General features: G+C 55.3%; 1 protein-coding gene across 5 annotated transcripts; it reads right to left on the bottom strand.

Moving 5' to 3' along the window:
* Window positions 1–306: 306 nt before the first annotated feature.
* ADCY6 (adenylate cyclase 6) lies at window positions 307–18,644 on the bottom strand. Of its 5 annotated transcripts, none has more exons than XM_072972881.1 (22): window positions 18,597–18,644; window positions 12,738–13,596; window positions 9,084–9,233; window positions 8,562–8,683; window positions 8,357–8,468; window positions 8,072–8,199; window positions 7,415–7,573; window positions 7,198–7,339; window positions 6,958–7,086; window positions 6,680–6,705; window positions 6,296–6,443; window positions 5,984–6,081; window positions 5,719–5,806; window positions 5,432–5,548; window positions 5,015–5,173; window positions 4,544–4,722; window positions 3,633–3,668; window positions 3,421–3,550; window positions 2,856–3,119; window positions 1,853–2,057; window positions 976–1,100; window positions 307–759 (listed from the first exon to the last, which is right to left on the bottom strand). In XM_072972881.1, exons 2-22 carry the CDS (start codon window positions 13,593–13,595, stop codon window positions 634–636), a joined length of 3,501 nt encoding a protein of 1,166 aa, XP_072828982.1. In that variant the 5' UTR covers window position 13,596; window positions 18,597–18,644; the 3' UTR covers window positions 307–633. The 5 variants fall into 5 exon arrangements, with proteins under 5 accessions (XP_072828982.1, XP_072828978.1, XP_072828981.1 ...); XM_072972877.1 differs by lacking the exon at window positions 18,597–18,644 and adding an exon at window positions 18,044–18,184 and having other exon boundaries at window positions 12,738–13,599; XM_072972880.1 differs by lacking the exon at window positions 18,597–18,644 and adding an exon at window positions 18,044–18,177.
* Window positions 18,645–21,455: the final 2,811 nt, after the last annotated feature.

The following is a 21,455-nucleotide window of genomic DNA, read 5'->3' as shown; positions in this document are numbered from 1 at the left end:
AGAAGTCCCTTGGTTCCCCTTTGGGGACAGACTCTGGGACTGGGATTTGGCAAATGGAAACATTCCCCTGAAATATGGACAGAGTGGGAACCCAGAGCATTTCCCTCCTGTGTCGTGTGTAGGAGGGAGACCTGGCCAGGGTGGGGGGTGCCCAGGACCGGTGCTGGGATGCAGGCACAGCAAAGGCAAGCATGGAATAGGCACTCTTCAAGCCTGCCCCAGTCTTTGTACAAAATATTCCCAGGAAAAAGAGGGAAAGGAAGGGCCCAGCCTTGAGCCTATTGCCCAGACAGATGGGAAAAGGTAGGCGTGGCAAGCTGCCATTTTAATATCTCAGGCAAGGGGGCTCCTCTGCTGCTCCCCCTGCCCTGCTCCAAAAGCTGGAAAAAAGGAGAGAACAGCCCTACCCCAATTAAAAAAGAAAGTCACTTGCATAATCCTCTTGGCATCCCCTCGTTCACCAGCCTGAGGGCAGACGCGCATAGTCCAAGCACAGCCTGTTGGGTGTTCCCTTTCGTGGTGGTCAGCAGGGTCTGGAGGCCCAGCGTCCCCTGCCACAGCTTCACCCAACGGCACAGAGTCCACTCAAATGCCCACCTTGGTCCTTTCAGCTGAATTTGTAGCCGGGCCCTGCTAACTGCTGGGGCCCCCATTGAGGAAGTAGGTGGTCATCTCTCCCTTGCCCTTCACCTTGACCACCCCTCGACACTCCAGCTGGTAGCCCTTGGCCGCTAGAACCTGGTACAGATCCGTGGTCACCTGGGGGGGGATGGGGGGCCTGCTTAGCCTGGGATCCTTCCTGCTGCACTTGCAGGGGCCCAGGGGTTCTCCAGTCACGCTAGCTTCCCTACCCCATCCCCACCCCACCAGCCACAGAACACTGCCACCCTACCCGTCCTAGCTAACTGCACAGAAGGACATGCAGAAGCCCTCTGGACCCATACCCCTCCCAGCCTCTGCTCGCATTCCCCTTACCTGGATTCGGTCAGGGACCCCCGTGCTGTCCATACGGCTGGAGACATTCACTGTGTTCCCCCAAATGTCATACTGTGGCTTCCGAGCCCCAATGACGCCTGCCACAACTGGGCCCATGTTCAGACCTGGGGTGGGTGGGGACAGTAGTACAAAAATTGAGAGTAGTCAATGTAGGCACCCCACCTCCTGGCACCTTCAGAAGGATGGAGAGAAGAAAGTGGAAAAGGCACAAGTCTCCTGAAGAATGGGAGATGCAGGCCTGCCATCGGAGGAGCTCCCCTGCTGTGTGTGAGCACTGAATGCTCGCTCTGTACCAACCACTCTGGTAAGCACTTTACACTATCTTGTCCTCTCGACAGCCCTACAAGGTGGGTACTGTTTATCCCCATTTTATAGAAAAGGTAACTGAAGCTCAGAGAAGTTAGGTGATTTGCTAAACAAGAGTAAGTGGAACAGTCAGAATTCAAACCAGATCATCTAACTCCAGAACCATTGTGATTAACCACTCCCATCCACCAGTTCATCTGAGAGGAAGGGCCTCTCAAACTGGCCAGAAATAAGGACACTGGTACTGGAGATTATAGATAAACCTGGTCTTGAATCCTAGTTTAGCCATTTACTAGTTGCATGACCTTGGGGCTGAGTTATTTAATCTCTCTGAGAGTCCTCTCTAAAAATGCCTGGGACAGAGCCTGGCACATCATAGGCCCTCATCAAATGATCTGTATTCTTAATACCAGACGATATAGGCAGTGGGAGAAAAGGGAACCCCCACAGGACTCCCCATGGGGAATCTGAGATGCCATCCCCGGCCTGTGGCCTCAGCTTCACCCAGAAACAGCCCTGGGGAAATCCGCCATCAGCCCAGCCCTCTCACCAATCTTCATCTGGAAGTTGTTGAAGGAGTGCTCGTTGATGTGCTTCATCTGCTCCATGAGCCGCATGGCGTAGTCTGCGAGGGCAGTGATGTGGGAGCGGCCCACCTGATCATAGGTGCTGGCGTTCAGCCCAGAGGCAGCCATGTAGGTGCTACCAATCGTCTTTATCTTCTCCAGCTGCCGGAACCGCTCCTCACTGATGATCTGGATAGCACAGGGGGACCTGGCCATCAAGGCAGAGGCCAAACCCAGCCCTGCTGCAACACTCATGCTGTGCCACACCCTGGCCCCCTTCCCCACTCCCCTGTCTCAATAGCTCTCATCCTTTTAGTAAGTGAGCCCCTCTTCCAGCTGCAGCTCTCAGTGCAGGGCTAAGGAGCCAGGAAACAGCCCCCCTCACCGGGAAGCCATTAGGACCCAGGCCAGGACGTGAGCACACAGCTTCAGGTCAACCTCGCCAGCTCACTCACGGAACCAAGAACCACAGGGGAATGCTGGGCATTAATTATTCCAACCCTCATCTTTTGGGAAACTGAGTCCCAGACTGAGAAAGTGCCTTCCCTGCAGAACAGGGAACAGCCCGTTCCTGCCCTGGATGTTCAGGACATTTCTTCACATTTTGCTTCCATTTTTTTCTATTCAGGGGACCATCTTGCTTACTTGGCCTGTCATGGGGCTCTGTCCACAGACTACTGGCTTATTCTTCAGTGACATCCATCTGGTACCTACCCTGGCGCCTTCACAGATCCTCACATCCTCCTCTGCTCCTCACCTCTGCCGCACTAGGGCTGACCTCCTTACTGCCTCTGACACCTTCATAAGTCCCTGTCCCTGACTCTGTGGTACCTACCTTTCCCCTGTCATCTCTGGGTCCCATCAGATCTCCCTTCCTCCTCCCAGTACCACTCACCCCAACCCAGCCTTACTATCCAAAGTCCTCCCCACTCATCTGGTCCCCATGTCCCCAGACTCTCTGCCAGCACCAGCCAACTGGACAAGTACCTCGTCAAAGTCAGCAATGATCTCGTTGAGCAGCCGCAGGCACTCGACACCCTCATTGTTTGCCTCCAGCTCCACGTAGAACTCAGAGAAGTTGGCAATGGAGGCAAACATGACGGCCACACACTCACACGACTGATAGTAAAGTTCATCGTTCCGGCGCTCCCGAGCCAGGAAGTGGGCAGCCACATCCTTGGGCAGAATGTTATGCAGCAGCCGCCGGTTGTATGCCTGGAGCTCCTCCATCTCCTCCTTCTCCCCTGTTGCCTATGGACACCACACCCATCACCCACTGCCCAACATTCACAAGGGGCGAGGGCAGTGGCCAACGCCTGGAGATGGGCGTCAGAGGGAACCACGTGGAAGAAGAGGATAGATGAGGCCTAAAGAACAGGCAAAGGAGTAAAAGGGGCAGGGATAGGATGAGGCTGGGGATAGGGGATGGGCACAGAGGAGGCGTGGAGCCAGGGTGGGATCAGCGGCCTGAGCCTTGGCCAGCCGAAGTGTTGGCATGGTCCAGGCTCCGCCCCCAGGCTCCTCACCCTCCCCCAGAGGCCCGCCCAGTCACCTGCAGTTTCCAGAGGAAGTCCAGACGGGCAGTTGATTCCACCTGCTGGGCATGCAGATACAGCGCCAGTGCAAACACCAGCAGAATCACAGGGGTCATATATTTGAGAGCCACCCTCCCTGCAGCTGGGCTGAAGTGAGCAGAGGCAGGCTCAGTGTCTGAAGGAGGCATCTAGCAGCCCTACCCTTGGCTGCCCTAGAGTCCTCACTCACCAGTCCAGCCCATCAAAGGTCTCATTGGAAGAAGCCCTGGCAGGAAAACACAAGAGACAATCATCGGTTCTTCCTGAGTCGCTAGGTCGGGGCATGGAAGCGGGGACAGAAACTACGTTTACAGAGCACCATAAATCAGGCATTAGGCCAAGGCCTTTGCTTATATTAACTCATTTAAGAACAGAGGTTCCACTCCCCGGCTCCTCTACTCACCAGCTATGTGACCTGGGACAAGTTGCTTAACTCTCTAAGCCCCTGTTTCCTCATCAGTAAAAGAACGGTGAGATCTAATAATGCCTGCAAAAGGCTTAGCACAGTGCCTGGTGTCAGCAAGCCTTCAGTAGTATTAGTTACTAAAATCTTTACAACTACCCTGTGATATAGGTGGCATGACCATTTTACAGATGAGGAAATTGAGGCTCAGGGAAGTTAACCCACTTGTCCAAGGTCACACACCTAATGAGCAGCAGGGGAGGGATTCAAACCTAGCAGACCCCAGAGGCTTTTTCTACCACACCAAGCTAGGGCCACATATCATGAGGGGTGGGGTTTTGCAAGGGAAAAGCCAGCGTGGTGTCCCAGACAAAGCCCTCAAGCAGGAGTCAGAAGTTCTGGTTCCCAGCCAGGGCTCTATCACCAAGCAGCTGTAGTTAAGAGTGGATATGAAAGCAGCATGCAAATCAAGAGGGAATTTTTTTTTTTAATGTCAAGCCTAAAACATAGGGATTTCCCAGGATTGGAGTTCCCTTGGGGTGACATTGGGGGTCATGTGTTACCTCCTTTCCACCCCCAGGTGAGGGGTAAGTGGTGGCATTCCAGGGGCACAAGGGGCCTGGGTACCAGAGAGGCTCACAGTGACCCAGTAAGGTCAAGAGGCTCCTGGGGGGTTAAAGGGCTGAGGATAAACTCACAAGCCATGGACGCCAAGCAGTAGGTCATAGTTGTCAAAGATGGTGGCCGGGGGACCCAGCAGAAGCAGCACCAGATAGACGAGCCCCAGGACAAAGACCATGGCCAGCTTCCCGATGCTACTGATGTGCAGGAAGACAGAGCTGGCCAACAGACTCAGCAGCATGTTCCCGACGAAGTACTGGGGAGCGATGGCAGAGGCAGTGTTGGGTGAAGGCAGAGGCCACAGCACCCCCAGGCAGGGAGAGCGCTGCACACTCCTGCCTGATCCAAGCTCCCCTCCACAGCCTCAAACCCAAACCTCCTTCACCCTCTACACACGCCTACAGTGCACCAGGATCCCTGGCAGCTCCTGGTGTTGGGGACTCTGGTGAGATCCTAGGTCCCCAGTGCCCATCACCTAGCCTAGCACAGAGGGGTCAATAACTGGTACTGATCAGAACCCCCGCCCCGCCTGAGCACTGCCTGGACACCTCAGGGAAGCTGCAGGTGGGTGCGGTGCCCTCACACAGGGGAGCATCCAGGCCCAGAGAGTAATTGAGCTGCTGGAGGTGGCAGGCGGTGATGTCAGCAGGCGTTAAATTCAGCATCCGGGCTGCGCAGGTCCGTATGGGAGTGTGGTTACAGGTGAACTGCAGAAGTCAGGGGAGGTATATCAGGGTAACCAAGGTTGGGAGGGATTACAAGAGCCATGCCCAGATGCCTGATACCCCAGGGGCCCACGTTCTCACTGAGGGATCACAAGAGGCAGGGAGAGAAGGAGGGAGGACTGGGGTCAACCTCATCCCTACTTTGGGCAGGAAATTTGTCTCAATCCCCTCTACACCCCCAGCACCCAGAAAGGTGCCTGGTACACAGGCGGGGTGGAAGAATTTCCACTGGACCTTTACCATGTTGGCAATGGCAGAGGTGAACACAAGCAGGACTGAAAAGATGCCAACTGCGGTGCTGTGCGCCCGCGAGCGGACGATGCTGCGTGACAGACGTCGCAGGGCCTGGGGGAAGAGCTGCCGGGAGGCAGGAGACCGAGAGTCAGAGGTCACGTCAGCCAAGGGGTAAGGCCACCCAGGGAGGGGACCCGACAGCAGAGGCATGACCTTCTCCTCCCTCGTCCCATGTGACCCCTCCCTGCCCCTGGCCTGGCCTCCCCCATGAGCCCTGGAAGGCACCCACGTACAGAGCCACAGGAGTACATGGCACAGGTCAGCACGGTGATCATCAACAGCAGGAAGATACTGGCATAGATCCCAAGCATCAGGGCTGAGCTGGGGTGGAAGAGGGCCAGGGAAAACGTTACTCTGGGAGATCTGGGCATCCTCGTCCCCCTCCCCAGGCGGGCAGGGTGAAGGCCCTAGGGGCTGTGTGCTTGCACAGATGTTTAGGAAGGTTCTGGGAAGTGACAGAGGGAAGAGACGCCAAACGAGAAGGGGCAAGGCTCTCACTGTGGGAAGACGAGGAGTTGGATGAAGCAGATGAAGCAGAAAACCAGCAGGGCACAGGCCACGTAGGCTCCGAAGCGGGGATCCACCTTTCGCGAGTACTGAGGGAGGGGAGACTGAGCTGGGCACTGGCTCCGCCCTGGGGGAGGCAGGGCACTACCAGTTGGCCCAGTTGATACGAATCCCCACTGTGCCCTGCGGTGGCCTCCCCATTCCCCAGAAACTCCCCTGTTCCCTCAACTGTGCTCAGACCTCCCTCCTGGGACCTCCTCTCATTTCCCAGCCTTCCTCCTCCTGCCCTCGCATCCCCCAAACCTTCTTTTCAAGATCCTCTCTCTGGAAGGTGAGCAGGAACCGACGCACATGGTCCTTGCGCAGCTGATCGATGCTGCGGGCATCAATGGCTCGGCCCAGGAACTCATCTACCTCATCCTCAGGGTTCAGGGCATCCTGGGCACCCCGGCTGAGGGCAGGGGACATGGCTTCACCAGGTGCACAAGCACGGCCATGTGACAGGCCATGAGAAGGGAAGGGCACAGGCAGCAATCAGAGGGGGAGTGTGAGCCGGGTGTGTGGCATCTGCTCCCACATGACACATCTAAGGTCCAGGGAAGAGGGGGACCTCAGCTACCCACAACTTCATCCCAGGATGTAAGTGCCTTCCCCTCCCGTGCCTCCCTCCTCAGTAACCTGACTTACTTGTCTTTGCTGGAATCATCAATGCCCTGGAGAAAGGGACAGAGGGTATGTGTGTGAGGTGGAGGGCAGGCCACCTTCACCTCTACAACCCCTTCCCACACCCAACACTGTGCTGAGGGTTCTCCCCATAGGCTCGGGGAGGGGGGCTTGGGACCCCAATACCAGAAACTATCTATGAAGATGGAGCCACAACAAGGAAGGCAGAAGAGGGAAGGGGGACACAGAGTGTTAAGGGAGACAAAGTGAGGTCCAAGGTCCCGGTGCTGTGGGCCCCTCACCATCTGGCGGAAAGCCTTGGAGTCCTTGGTCCGGGAGAAGGTGCGGTCAGGCACCCAGCGTGGCATCAACCCTTCCATGGAGTTGGCCCGCGTCCGCTGCAGCTTGGCCAGCATGGCCTTCTCCTCTTTCTGTGTGGACAGCACGGATACAGGCTCAGAGAGGGGTCCAGAGAAGGCCTCTGCCGGCTCCCCCATTTGCCCTGTCTGCCTGCCCCACCCCAGCCCCACCCCGACCCTGACCCGTTTCTGGCTGGCTCCCAGGATGAGGAAGGTCTCAATGTGCTGCTCCTTGAGGTAGGCATTGCGCTCCCCGCCACGGCCTGGCTCCACCTCATAGTCCCCGTTTAGGTACTGCAGCGTGGCCCGAGTGATGTGGATTCGGCTGTGCGGGAACAGGGCGGTGAGACCTGGCACTCCCACTTGGCTCCCCCTCCTCAATGCCTGGACCCACACTCACCCAGCCCGGCCGCCGGCCTCCATGTGGTTGGCCAGAGTCACGTCATTGGACCACACATCGAACTGCCATTTCCGCAGGCCAAGGACACCGCAGTGCACGCGCCCGCTGTGGATGCCCACGCGCATGTTCACGTTCACGCCTGTCACCTCACGCACCAGCCTGGGAGGAGGCGGCTCTGGCTTAGCTCCTGGAACCGTCCTCCCCAGTCCCAGCCCAGAGCCCAGGCCCTGTGCCCTCCTTGGAGACAAGAGGGTCGAGGACAGACCTCGTGGCAGGGCTTAGAAGTACTGCCTGGGCGGGACACTCCTGAGTCTGCAAGGGGCTCAAGGGCAAAAGTTCAAGAACTATGTTCACCAGCAGGGGCCCGGAAGCATCTTGTGAAACTGAGCTAGAAGAGGAGGAACCACTGTCCTTCCTTCAGGCCTGCTCAGCTGGCACTCTCTGCAGCCCAAACCCACCTCACCTTGGCCCCACCACCCCATCCTAATAGCTGGAGTCTAAGGGCACGTGGTCTTCACACAGGCTGAAGTACATTCCCCTCCCCAGTGATGGATCTTAAAGACAGAAGCCGAAAGACTAAAGAAAAATCCTGGGGACACATCAAAGGGCAGGAGCAGGCTGGGGTTCCCTCAGTTCCCCAAAGGGGACAGTGCTTACGAGATGGCCTCGATCATGTCCACCCCCATCTCCACACAGCAGTGGGCATGGTCTGCCCGGGCCTCTGGCAGCCCTGACACACAGTAGTAACAGTCTCCTAAGATCTTGATCCTCAGGCAGTGATTTTCCTAAAGGAGAAAGAGTTGGGGAACAGTCACCTTCACTCTCTTGCCCACCAAGCCTGCCTAGCCCACGACCCTCACTGTGGATGCCATCCACCCCTCCCTCCCAGTGAGGCTGTGCTCTCACTCTTTCGGCCCTGCCCACAAGCCCCAGCACCCTCACCGCAGCCAGCTTGTCAAACCGGGCAAAGAGCTCATTCAGGGTCATGACTAGCTCCTGCGCAGTGCACTGAGATGCCAGGCTGGTGAAGCCTTCAATGTCTGCAAACAGGATGCTGTGGACAATGGCAGAAGATGGAAGGGCCATGTGGCCCTCAAAGACTCCCCGATCCCCAGCCCCTCCTGGTACCCTCCCACCCCCACCCTACCTGACATTGTCATGCTTCTGGATGTAGATCTTGTGAAACATCATATCTTCTTTCTTTGTGTTGATGTCTTCTTTCATCTCCATGGCAACATGCTGGGGCAACACTGACAGCAGCAGCCGCTCCTGGACCAGTAGTTTCAACAGAGCATTACTATCTTCCTGGACTCACATTTTAATCCCTCCTGGTCCCTCCACATCACCAGAACCCTCCCAAACCTTCCTGGAGACCCTAAACTTCCCTTCTGGACCATGGCCTGACCCTCCTCCATTAGAGCCCTCAGCAGAAATACATCCCAGCCTTCTTGGACCACCCTCCCCCATTCAACCCTTCAGATGCACTCCTATCTACTCCCTCCTACCCTCGGACAGGACAGGAACCCCAGTGTCAAAGGGCCTCTGTGATGCACAGTCAGGGGGAAGCATTCACACTTATTCCACAGAGTTGCATGCGGCAGTGGATCCAACCTGCAAGTTATTTGCAGGTGAGGTGGGGGAAGGCCACGATCAGGGAAAACATCCCCACCTGCTGCCGATTTTCATGCTGCAGGTGCAGCCGGGCCTGGATGTAACCACGGGTTTCCTGAAAGGCCTGGCGCTGAGACACCTCAGCCGGGTAGTGTGTGCAGATGCCAATGACATTGGTGCAGAGGAACAGCAGCATGTTGGCACCGAGCTGCAAAAGGGTGGCAGGGGCAGATGGGTGACCACCCCCAACACACACAGGTGCAATTCTCTGGGCTCTGTAGATGCACTGCTCTGGGGAGGAAGCCAGGATCCTGTGCCTTGTCTTCCGCAAGCCTGCAATATGACGCCCCACTCCCCATAGAACTCCAGCCTCCTGCCTGGATCACCCACAGCTAGAAATGTGATCTTTTCACAGTTCCTGGGAGCAGAAGCACCAACCAGAGCCAGGTAGGTCACAGGGCCTGGGCCCAGCACACTATGATTTCCTGCCCCACAAAGACCCCAAACAAAAGACAAATGCTGCTCCTTCTGCACGTGCTTCTCCTTACAGAACCACACCCAGGAGAGCTGAGCTCTGCGTCCTCCTGTGAATGCCTAGGACAAGTCACCTCATCTTGCTGGGCCTCTGTCTGCACGTCTAGAACCCGGAGAGAAAGAATAAGACCTCTAAGGTCCCTCTCTGCCCTGACGCAACTTCATAATAATTACTATAATTATTATTACTGAAGGTAACTTGTTGGCTACCTACAATGTGCCTGGACTCTATAGGTGTCCACTATATGTTACTGAATGTATTTCTTATGACTCTATGAAACGGGTAACACTATCTCCTTTTAAAGGTGAGGGACTCAGGCACAGAAAAGCTAAGTAAGTTGCCCAAGACCGCACAGCTAGTAGTAGCTGGTACGGGACTTGAGTTCAGGACAGTCAGACTCCCAAGCCTACTGCATAGTACATTCCAAGTCTCCAAGATCCCACTCACCCAAGCTTTTGAGGCCCAGCCTCAGAACCCAGGCTTGCAAATCATCAACTCCACTGACACAAAGAACCCTTCCTGACAGGGATGGGGTGCCACCAGGCCTGGCTATTCCAACACCTGGCCCAGCCAGGCCCCACGCTCCAGGACCCCAATCCTAGGGTGTTCGGCCCTCAGCCCTCAGCAGCAGCACTGACTGGAGAGCCAGTCTAAGGGAGGCCGGCCTCCGTGTTTCTGGAAGTTCAGGGGTTAACCTGGCACTGTGGCTCCACCCCAGAGTTGGCTGGGGCAGGGCTCTGGTTTGGGGAGAAGGGAGGGAAAGAGCACAGACTGGAAGCCAGGAGCTCTGGGCTCTGCCCAGAACCAGAACTGGTCCCGCAAACTTGGGCATGTCACTGTCTCTGGGACCTCGGTTTCATTTTTCCTGTGTAAGACGGAGGGGTTGGAACGGCTAACCCCCGAGCATTTCCAGCTCTCACCCTCTAGGATTGGCCTCCCAGCTTCCCTTCCCAGTCCAGCTCACAAGGCCCCCCTCCCAGTAGCAGGGGTGAAGAGGGGGGCACACTATCTCCCTCGGGGGTTTCTAAGAATAGCCCCCAGTGGGGGAGAAGGAAAGGGGGGCAAACCAGGCAACTTCCCTTCCTGGCCCCAGGAGCCCAAGAGGAAAATGTGAGTCATGGCAGAGGGAAGGGGAAGGGGGAAAAGAGACCGAAATAGATCTGTACACAGACCCCTATCTGACTGTGAGAAAAAATGGATGCCAGGGAACAGGAGGAGACGCCGGTCTGGGCCAGGTCACCAAGTGGAACTGCTCAGTGTGTCTGAGTGAGCAGATCCTAGGACGAAGGGGCTGGATCTGGGAAGGGGCTGCCCACAAAGCCTACAAATGAGGCCACAGCCCCACCCCATCCAGAAACCGATAGGCCAATTGGGCGCAGGGAATCTTTCTCAGCTCAGAGAAGGGTTCTGGACAGCCCTGGCCCCAAGGACTCGCACGGGGCAGGGGCAGCTTTCTCCATGTGCCCCAAGAATGTGCCAGCCGAGCCCCACTGGGTGAGGCTGCAGCTGGGGGCCCTGGGGAAGCGAGACTGGCATAGTCCTGGCCTCCATGGGGCTGTGCCTCCCCAGTCAGGCCCTGGGCTTGGCTCTGGGCACCATGCCCGCTGAAAGCAGAGAAGAGACACCCACCACCTACCCCTGGCCAGCCAGAGAGGATGGGGGAAGGGAGGCACCACCTCCAAGCTCCTCCTTCCCCAAGAGGGCAGTCCCATTCCAAAGCCCAGTGTGACAGCTACCCTGGAGAGAAGCGGGAAGGGGATGCTAGGAGCAGCAGGAAGACCCTGGCCCTTTAAGAGATCTGACGGTGCCCTGCAGGCGTGTGCTCCACAAACAAACTGGCTATAAGGTTACTCTTAAAAAGGTACATTCTGTTCCACAGCACAGGCTGGGCAGGGAAGGGCATCATGCCAGAGCACCTAGCTTCTCACTCTGGGAGCCCCAGGCAACTTCCTCTTTGTGGGTGGGGCTAGGGTGGGCTATAGGCCACAAGACCTGGGCAAGGTAGCACTCTCTCAAACCTTGAGCAAAACAGAGGACGGCACCGTCTAAATCAGGGTGCCAATGGAGGGATCAAGAGGTGTGTTGGTTAGGGGGCTATGCCTACGGCAGCCCCTGAAGGATCAGCTAGGCAAGGCCCCCTCGTCCCTGGCCCAGGGGATGATACGAGATGGCTGGCTCCACCAGCTCAAGTCTCTCTGCAAGGGACATCCCGGAGGCCCCTTCACTGCCTACAGCATCCCCACACCTCCCTGCCTCCAGGTAAGAACCTGCCCTGTTGGTTCGCTCCACTCTGGGAAAGGGTGGGGCCCTAACTGCAACACCAAGAGGTAGATACTATTTTTATCTCAGTTTTACAGACTGGGAAACTAAGGCTGGGAGAGGTGAGGTTAATTGTCTGCGATCTCACAGAGAAGAATGTGGCCCACTGGAAAACCAGGTCTGCCTGCAGCCAAGCCTTTACTTCTCAACTCACACACCACTCAGAAGCCAGAGGAGTAGCTGACATGGGCAGAGAACCTCATCAAGGCCGGCTGCCAGAGTCCTGGTGCCCGGTGGGAAGAGGGCAGATGAGGTAAGAGCCTAACGCCCCTCTCACCTACAGTCCAACCCCAAGCCCTGAAGAGAAGTGACTCACTCATCACCTTCCCTGTCCTCTCGGAGCTGGCCTTGGTCCAGCAGAGAGGCGACTCGATAACTCCACCCAAAACCTACTCAATCCCTTCAGATCACCATCTAGAGCTGCCTTTCAGGGAAGGTACCAGGGCCTGAGTCTCGGATGTCAACCTGGGGCCAGAGATGCCAAGGTCTGGATGGAGCCTATCTTGGCCCGGCCCTGGGGCTAAACATCACATCTCCAGCTCCGGCCCAACAGTGTGTCTCTACAGGCTACACTATTTCAAGGGCCTCTGGCTAAAGAGCTATAGACTGTGACCCATGGGGACAGAGTACAGGCTTGGGTCCTGGAGCCTTCCCTTCTCTCAGCAGTGCTTTCTGCCCCAGATCCCAAATGTAGACCGACCCCTGGAACTCGGCCTCCCAACACCTGTCCCTCCTCCCAGACACATCCAGACGCCCCTCACCCAGTATCCACCCCGCCACTCACCCACCCTCAGTAACCAGAACCCCTCCTCATTCCCAGCCTGGTGTCCCTCCCTGCTTACCTCCCTGACCACTCACCTGCTTCCAGAGGAAGGCGTCACCACGGTTGAGCTGCCAGGCCAAGATCAAGTGCAGAGTGGAGAGGCCCAGGCCACTGAAGACAGCTGCCCGCATGCGGATCGGGAGGAGCGTGTAGGTGATGTAGACGAAGAACACAGGGCACCAGAGGCCTTCAGAAGGGCTGTGGGGGTTGGCTGCGAGGGCGCCCCCAACCTGCACGGCTACCAGGATAACCAGCACCACGTAGCTCACCACCCACATGGAGTCCTGGCGGAAGCTGTGCCGGTTGCACACCACCATGAGTGCCACGAAGAGGGCGGCGGCACAGGCCAGCAGGGCCACGTAGGTGGGCTGAGGGCGGGCGGGCGCGGCGTGGAAGGCCAGCAGCACAACGGTGAGCAGCACGAGCACCGCCATCAGCAGCGTCAGGCTGCTCTGGTTCATCTGAAAGAAGTACCGCTGGTACAAGCGCTCCAGCTTGGCCGAGCGGAACTGCTTCGACTGGAACACCTGCGCCAGCTGGCGCCAGCAAGCTCGCCTGCTCCTGGGGGCCAGGTCGGTGGCCACCTCAGCCGCCCCGCCCGCCACCGTCACCTCGGTGTCCTCAAAGCCCAGAGCCACAGCCCGCAGCCCCAGCTCCGTGCCCTTGCCTGGGCCACCCCTCCGGATGAAGGCCTCATCCTGCCAGGGGCACCGAGGGGCAGCTGCAGGGGTCGGGCTGGGTGGCTGGGCATCCCGGAGGCAGCTCATATAACGGGGTGTGCAGAAGCCACTGGTCCGAGTCCCACGGCGCGGCCGCTTCTGCCCATTGCGTTCACCCCAGGCTGTCTTCCGTTCATCTACTTTGGGGACCAGGAGGCCACTAAACCACGACATGCTGCTGGGAGGAAAAGGATGAGACAGTGTTAATACCATCATCACCACCTGCCACCACCAGTAGCTGTCGTTAACTGAGCGCTTCCCATCGCCAAGCTGAGCACTTCAGACATGTTATCCTCTTAAAATGACTCTTGCTGGGGGTGGGAGGCTATAGCCCAGTGGTAGAGTGCCTGCTTAGCATGCACAAAATCCTGAGTTCAATCCCCAGTACCTCACTCACTCAATCAATCAATCAACCTAATTACCTCCCTGCAAAAAAAGAAAAAAATAAAATAAAATGACTCTGAAGAAGACCATGGTACCCCCATTCAACAGGTGAGGCAACTGAAGCAGAGGGAGGGGAAGTCACTTGTCCAAGATCAAGCAGCCACACAAGTGTGAAAACCAAGATTCTAACCCAGATCTGTCTGACTGCAAAGCAATATACTTAGACCTTCACCTCTTCTCTGAAAGGCTCTGATTCCTTAGTGGTGGACACACCAATGAGAAAAGCCACCTGATTCAGGAGAGGGCACACCCTAAGCAGGGGGCAAGTACCGTCCTGCACCAGGAGATTGTTGCCACTGGTGTCCCAGTGGAGCCTGATCTTGACTTTTTTCAACAGAAGCTTAAAAAAAAAAAAAGTAGGCTTTACACGACATCTCCTGATTTTTAAACACTGGCAAGTCACTCATGTTTTTCAACACTGCAAAGCAAATAAATCACATCTACAGAATGAATTCAGCCTGTGAGCTGCCAGTCGGTGACCTTTGTACACAAGGGAGTCTCTTTCCATATCCTTCCCCATCACACTCACACACCGTGCACACTTTACCAAGCGAAATTCAACTTCTCAGGTGACAGCTTAAATGTTAGCTTCCTCACGGAAGATGTCCCAGTTCCCCTCCTCAGACCAAGTTTGGTCTCCTGTTCATTTACTCCCTGCACATTTCCTATTTACCACAATTACAATTAAATGGCCCCTTGTTTAATGTGTGACTCTGCCCCCGACTATAAACTTTATAAGGGATTATGTCTGCTTTGCTCAATGCTTTATCCTCACTCAAGTACCCCGAGTACTGAACTTGGCTCATAGTAGAGACTCAATAAATTGATATGCTTAAAAGACAGAAAGCAAGCAAGCTCAAGGGCACTGGTGTAGAGCAGTCAACGTGAAATAACAACTAGAGATGATAATCCTCTGATCCTTTACCTTCTCACTGCACTCTGGTCCTTTTAGCCTCTTTGCTGTTTCCCAACACGCTATGCACAGGCCAGCCTGGGACCGTGGTGCTTGCTGTTCCCTCTGCCTGGAACAAGAGCTCCTACGGGTCACAGCCCGAACATCCCCTTATCAGTGAGTTTTCCCTGACCACTCTATTAAAATAGCAACCCCCTTTCCTGGAGCTCCCTATCTCTCTTCCGAGCTTTATGCTTTATTTTCACCACAGCTCTTATCAGCAACTGCCATTCTATATATTTTTCTCATTTGTTCATTGTCTGTCTCTCCTAACTGGAATGTGAACTTCATGAGTGCAAGGTTTTGGGCCAGTTTTGCTCACTGCTATATCTATGACATCTAGTAGGGTCTAAATAAATGTTCGTTGAGTGGATGGGTGGATGGATGGATAACACTCTTACACACTCGCTTTCTGCTTTAAACTGTTCAGGATCTTTCCACATACCGAATTCCATCTGATCTTCACCCAAACCCTGTGAAGCTGGTCCTGCAGCCACCTGGGGCACAGGATAGATTTGACAGGGAAGGAAAAAAAAAAAAGAACCAAGGTTCCCAGCAGTTTTATACGGCTGGCCCAAGTTCTAGAGATCACAAGCAACCAAGTCAGCTCCAGGTCTCACGTCTCCAGGAGGGAAATGTCTTGATCTGGCGGAAGAGGAGGGGTGCTCATGACAACACCCTCAGTGTGTCCCCTAGCTGAGCCCAGCTCAGGAGAGGGTAAGGACATGGGCACTGCCATTAATGGATGCCTGCGTCCCTACCAGGGCCACATACCTCCATGCCCACAGGGCACCCTGAGGGGCTCCTTGTACTTTAACCTGCAGAGCTAGCAGCACTGACATTTGTACTCACCAGGGGACAAGGGGGAGAGTACCCAGCACTGGCTCCAGGTGGCCACAGGACCAGATGCTCATGCCACAGAGGCGACGCTCCGGGCAGACAGCCAGGGGCCCACAAAGCAGAAGACCATCCGGGAACCTCTCTGCATACCAGAAACCCCACTCCCTGGTTCACCCTCCGCCACATTCTCTCGGCATCCCTTCTCCCATATCCCACAGGGCAGCAGACCCTTCAACCCCCTAACATCAACAGCACCATCTGGAGGGACAGATCAAAAACCGAAGACTTTTCATTAGACTGGCATTTGGAAAAGGTCACCAAAGAAAGCCTGGCTCTTCAAAATATTTCATTTGAAATGTGATCTTTGGAATGAGACCAGGTTTCAAACCTTATTTTGATTATTTGCTAGCTTCACAGCCTTGGACAAGTGATAATCTCCTGGTATCAGTTTTTTCATCTGTAAAATGGGAATAGTAATAGTTGTGAGGAAGGAATCTAACAGTGCCTGCCATGCACTACACACTCAATAAGCGGTAGCTCTTCTCCCTGCCTTATACCACTTTGAGCCCAAAACTCTGCCAGTGTCCAAAAGACTGAAAGACCGGAAAGTCATGAGCAAGAACTTGTATCTCCCCAGCCAGTCAGAAGCCAGGTCCTATCAGTCCTTGTGTCCTCAGCTGTCAGTCCCCAGAGCTGCGTGAGACAGAGCCCAGAGTGAGCAGATTTCTGACTCCCCCTGACATTGTGCTTCAGCCTCTGCCCACTCGCCAGTCCTGACCTGTCCTTACCACCCCCACCGGCCAGATCTCTGTTCCTAAAGGACCTGTTTCTGGCTGTGTTCCCAGCCCCCTGGAAGCATATCCCAGCATCTGGCTTATACCCATGGAGGAAGGGGCAGACACTGTCCAGGGGAACACATGACCCTCGCAAGAACACCCTGACCCCACAAGCGGATAGTTTCACAGATCTGTAATTTGTCCAACCAACTGCCACCATCCCACCCTGGGCTCAACTCCAGGCACTGCCCATCCTGGAGAACTCGCCAGGCTCCCAGCACTCCTGGCAGCCCACGCCAGGCTGGTAGGGCAGGGAACAGGAGAGGGCACTGTTCAAAGCCACAAAACTTCCCTATATGGTCCCCCAACCTTCCTTGTCCAGAAACCTCTCACTATGAACCACAGACCACCTCCCTCTTCCCCAGAGACAGGCTCCTGAGCCTGTGGCTCTGACCCCCTCCACTGGGTCCTGATCTCTCTGCTCTTCTCACAGATCTGCTACTACTCCACGCATCATTCAGAAGCCATGTCTGTTCACCCTGGCAGATGGAGGCCCAGTACCTCCCAGAGCCCAAGTCCGTCCCAAACCCGGATTCTCCAGCCTAAGACCTAGAGCCTGAAGCAGGCCAAGGCCCAGCCCCAAGGATGGCTCTGCCCACTGCTTCGCCCAAACCCTCTTCCTGGCCACCACCCGTCCATCCTGTCCCCAGGGCCCCTCTGCCCCTGCCTTCCTTGGCAAAAGGAGGCTCCAGGGGATTTTAAATGACTTCAGAAAGTTCGTGGCAGAAGGCGCTGCCCAGGCAGGGCACTTCATTGCCAGCACCACCCACTATGCTGGGATGTGGGCCTCAATCCCAGGCCTTTCCAGATGCAGAGGAGCCTCCCCAGGGCCTGTATGTGGAGCTCCAGCAATCCTTCTCCTCCCTTTCCCAGTCCTTGGTCTCCCTAAAGACTGCACTGAGCTCTCACCTCCACTCCAACCGTACAATCCCCACCAGAGTCCTCCAACTCACACGGGTATCTAGTAAGGGGAGGGTATGGGGAAAGAGTCCACCGCCCGCTCCCACCTGTAGCTTTTGAGGAATGCCCAAGAGCCCTTTCTGAATAAAGTCTGGCCCCCTAGCCCATCCTGCAGCAGGCCTTGACACCAGCCCTTTCATTCCCAAGGTCTGGAGTGAGGGGAAGGGGACTCCTGCAGGCAGAAGGCATCCCTCCCTCCGCCCAAGCTACCTCCCCTGCCTCTAAGCACAATCACACTCTACCTCAAACTCGGAGGCTCACCCACAGCCGGGCTGCAAAAACCTCAGGACAGCCCCTCCCCCAGTACATGCATCTCTCCCTCTTCCCAGCAAGCTAGGAACTCGCTCCGGGTGGAGGAAGGGAAGCGTACGGCTGGGAGTGAGGGTGGGAGCCTTGAGCCCCAGACCCAGGAGTCCTCTATCCTCCATCTCCTCCCGGGCTTCCCTCCGCCAGCCTCGGGCTCCCGCGCGCCCCGGCTTCCGCGCCCCGACCGAAAAACTCTCCGGAGGCGCGCGGGAGTCTGCGAGCCGCACGGAGCCCCGAGCGCCCGGCGCCGCCGCCTCCCCCGACACTGCTCCGCGCGGTCTCACCTGCCCGCCGGGGTCGGTGCCTCCCCCGGGCCCCCGCCCCGCCACCCCCGCGGGCTCCGGCCGGCCGGCCGGCCGTCCCGCGGTCCTGCTCCGTGCCCGCGCGTCCCGGCCGTCCCTCCCGCCGTCCGCAGTCCGCCCGGCCCTCGCCCCCTCCCTTGTTGTCCAGCGCAGCCGCCCTCTACCCCGGATCCAGAAGTCCCCTCCCCGCCGGCTCCCGGACTCCCCGCCTTAAAGGCACAAGCTCCTTTTGTCTGGGCACCCCCTCCCCCTCCCCGGACGCCGGGCAGGGTGGCCCGCTCCCCTTCGGAGGAACCGGGTAGGGGTGGGACAGCCCGAAGAATAGGACCCCTCCCTCTGCGAGCCCCCTCCTCTCCTCCGGCCGCTCCCTCCCCCAGTCTTGGGAAAACAAGCGGCTACTGTTCTGGGATCAAGACCCCGGGGAGGAGCGGGGCCGTCCAGCCCGCTCCCCCTTCGCTCCACCCCCGGGCCGCATCCTCCTGCATTCTCTTCCCACCCTCACCCTAGGGGTCCCCAAGCGCGCGGGCAAACCCACCCTCTAGCAGCGATTACCCGCCCCCAACACCGCACACGGAGGGTCGGCTTCCTTCCTGTCAGGGTCCCCTGGGGTTGAACTGGTGCCCAGCACCCACTCCTCATCCCTCCTCCCTCCTCCCTTCCTCCCTCCTCCAGCCCCCTCCCTGCCATTCCCGCCCCGCCTGCCAAGGCCCTGCTCCCTCCCGAGGGAACTCAGTTTAATAATTAATTAAGATTTCATTCCACAAGGCGCCAGGTGTGTGCGGCCTGCTTCTCCGCACACCACTTTTTGCTTCCTCCTCCTTTCCTCAGGGGCGCTGGCCCCGATACGCTAACCTGCTGCACCCAGAGCCCAGAGGGGGAATGAGGAAAGAGGGGAAGGGGCACTCTTCACGCTGCCCACCGGCCCCACTCTCTCTGGGGTGTCCCTCCCCAGTACCTATCAAAGTGCAGGGTCCCCCGCCCCCTTTCACCCAAAGGGTTGTGCTTTCCCGCGGAGTGTAGGGGGGTGGAGAGGGGGTGTATTTCTAGGTACACGTACTGATAAATTGTTTGGGACTTGAATTTATTTCCCACGTTTTTCAAGCACGGAGTTGCCGCCCCTACCTGGGAGATGGGAAAATCACGTGGAAGCTGCTTTAACCCTTTGAGGGTTAGAAAGATGGTGTAGTCCGAAAGGGAAAAGGGTTAATTAACTCATCCAGGATGTAGATGAGTCTGATTTTAGACGGAATGCCATTCCTCTAGAGCTGGGAAGAGGGCAGCTTGACTGGCGTCCCTTGGAGGGGGGTCTCCTGGTTGCCTCAACCAGACTTGTAGCTCCTTTGGCAGCTCCTTCCCCACCCAAGGTCCCACAACTCAGATATCTGAAGCTGCTCTCTCCTCAGACCCAGCCCTCCCTGTATTCTTTTTTATTTATTTTGTTGATTTGGGGGGGGGGGGTAATTAGTTGTATTTATTTATTATCAGTTTTTTTCAAAGGAGGTACTGAGGATTGAACCCATGACCTCCTGCATGCTAAGTACATGCTCTACAACTGAACTACACCCTCTGTCTCTATATTCTTGTCCTTGAAGGCCCAACTCTTGTCCACATCAAGTCCCTACTGGGATTCCTAGGACCAGGACAAAGCTTGAGGCAAGGAAGAGAGGGGAAGAATTAAGCAAATCCATTTCAATATTCAATATCCTATAATGAACCATAATGGAAAAAAATATGAAAAAAATATATGTATAACTGAATCACTCTGATGTACACCAGAAACTAACAAAACTGTAAATCAACTAAACTTCAACAAAAATTTTTTTAAAAAGTACATTTCAATCGCTTATCAGGTGTATAAAATTGCAAACCACACAACTGGGGCAAATCATCACTCATTCTTTTGGAGTTTCATCTGTATAAAATGGGGAGGAAACTTTGCCTTGTCTTTCTTACAGGACCTTGAGGATCAGCTAGAAAAGTGTTGGTTAAAAATGTTCAAAAATGGGAAATGAAAATGAGAAAGGGATAGTTTATTCTGCCATGTATGAGTCTCAATTGTGCAGGCCTGGCCTGTAATTTGACCTCTGGGGCCTCTTTGCCTGACTTCTCCCTTCAAGAACACTTAGCCAGTGTTCTCACCATTATCAAAATTTCCTCTCCAACCTGAATCCAGTATCTGCAATTTATCTCTTAGAATAATATGTTTATGGGCTGTCTGGGGGAAAATGCAAAAGAAAATTCAGAGAAAGAAGTGTGTGCATTATGAAATTTTATATTTTAGAATGGAAGGCTTTGTCCTTCATTTTATTTTGGAAGTAAGAAAAAAATTTGGACACCAACCAAAGAAGCTGGAGAAATATATGAGGGGTCCATCTCTGAGTGCTTTAAGTTATATTGGCCTCCTCTACCCTAGTGTATGGCTGGTGTGTTAGCCTGGCCTTCTGAATTTCATTTCCAGTTCCTGGAAGGCAGGTGCCATCAGCACCTTTCACAGAGGATCTGCTTCTAGCACTATAGATTGTTGAGGCCTTAAAAATGATTCCTGTCCTTTATTTTACAGCTAGGAAACATTAGCTTGCACTAGGCACACAGGAAATACTCAATTATTAAGTTTTTTAAATTTGTAGGACATTAAAGCAGGAAGAAATCTTAAAGATTATCTAATTCAGCAGCTATACTTTTAGTAATTAAAACAGCAAGCACTTATATATCATTTACTGTGTGCTGAGTCATCTCCTAAGCCCTTGATATAAAATAATTCATTGAATCCTCATAACTCCATGATGCTATTATGATCATCCTCACCTCAGAGTGAGGGTAGCTGTCACTTTCCTCATGAACAGTGAGGCACAGAGAGGTTCAGTAATTCCAAGGTCAGAAAGCAGTAGGTCCAGATTCTGAACACTTGCTGTCTGGCTTCAGCGTCTGTGTTTGTAACCACTATGCTCTACTGACTACAGAAAACCACGCCCCTGAGCTGGGAAGTGACTTGCCCCTGATCACACAGCTGGTGGGTGACAGAAGTAGGACCAGAACTGAGAGCCACTGACCTCATTCATTTCTCTCTCCACTCAGCTTCACGACGGTTCCGTCTGTATGGATCACAGACGTGAGCCGTGTCAGCCCTTCCCTGATGTTCCCTCAGAAGCACAGATACTGTTCTTCTGGCCGATGTGCTTTGTCCCCCGTTGGCTGTGGGGAGTGCATGAAGGATGGGGACAGTGGGGCCCCGATCTCTTGCTTTGCGACCCAAAAAGAACTGCTGCTACTGACCAACTGCAAAGGGGGACTGCGGGTTAGGGTATGGATGGTCCACTAGCCCCTCCGTGACAGAAGACTGCACGTGCGGGACATACTTCAGTCAAATCACCTCTGTCTGAAATACACCAAGGCT

Source organism: Vicugna pacos, chromosome 12 (genome assembly GCF_048564905.1).
Source record: "Vicugna pacos chromosome 12, VicPac4, whole genome shotgun sequence".
In the NCBI taxonomy this organism is placed as follows: domain Eukaryota; kingdom Metazoa; phylum Chordata; class Mammalia; order Artiodactyla; family Camelidae; genus Vicugna; species Vicugna pacos.
This window is presented reverse-complemented; position numbering and strand designations above follow the sequence as displayed.

Excerpts from the sequence above, each read along its gene's own strand:
- ADCY6 (XM_072972881.1), bottom strand. The coding sequence starts at position 13,595 with ATGTCGTGGTTTAGTGGCCTCCTGGTCCCCAAAGTAGATGAACGGAAG. Across the intron at positions 6,082-6,295 it reads GAGAGGATCTTGAAAAGAAG|TACTCGCGAAAGGTGGATCC; the intron begins GTTTGGGGGATG and ends CCCCTCCCTCAG. Across the intron at positions 760-975 it reads GGGTCCCTGACCGAATCCAG|GTGACCACGGATCTGTACCA; the intron begins GTAAGGGGAATG and ends ATCCCCCCCCAG.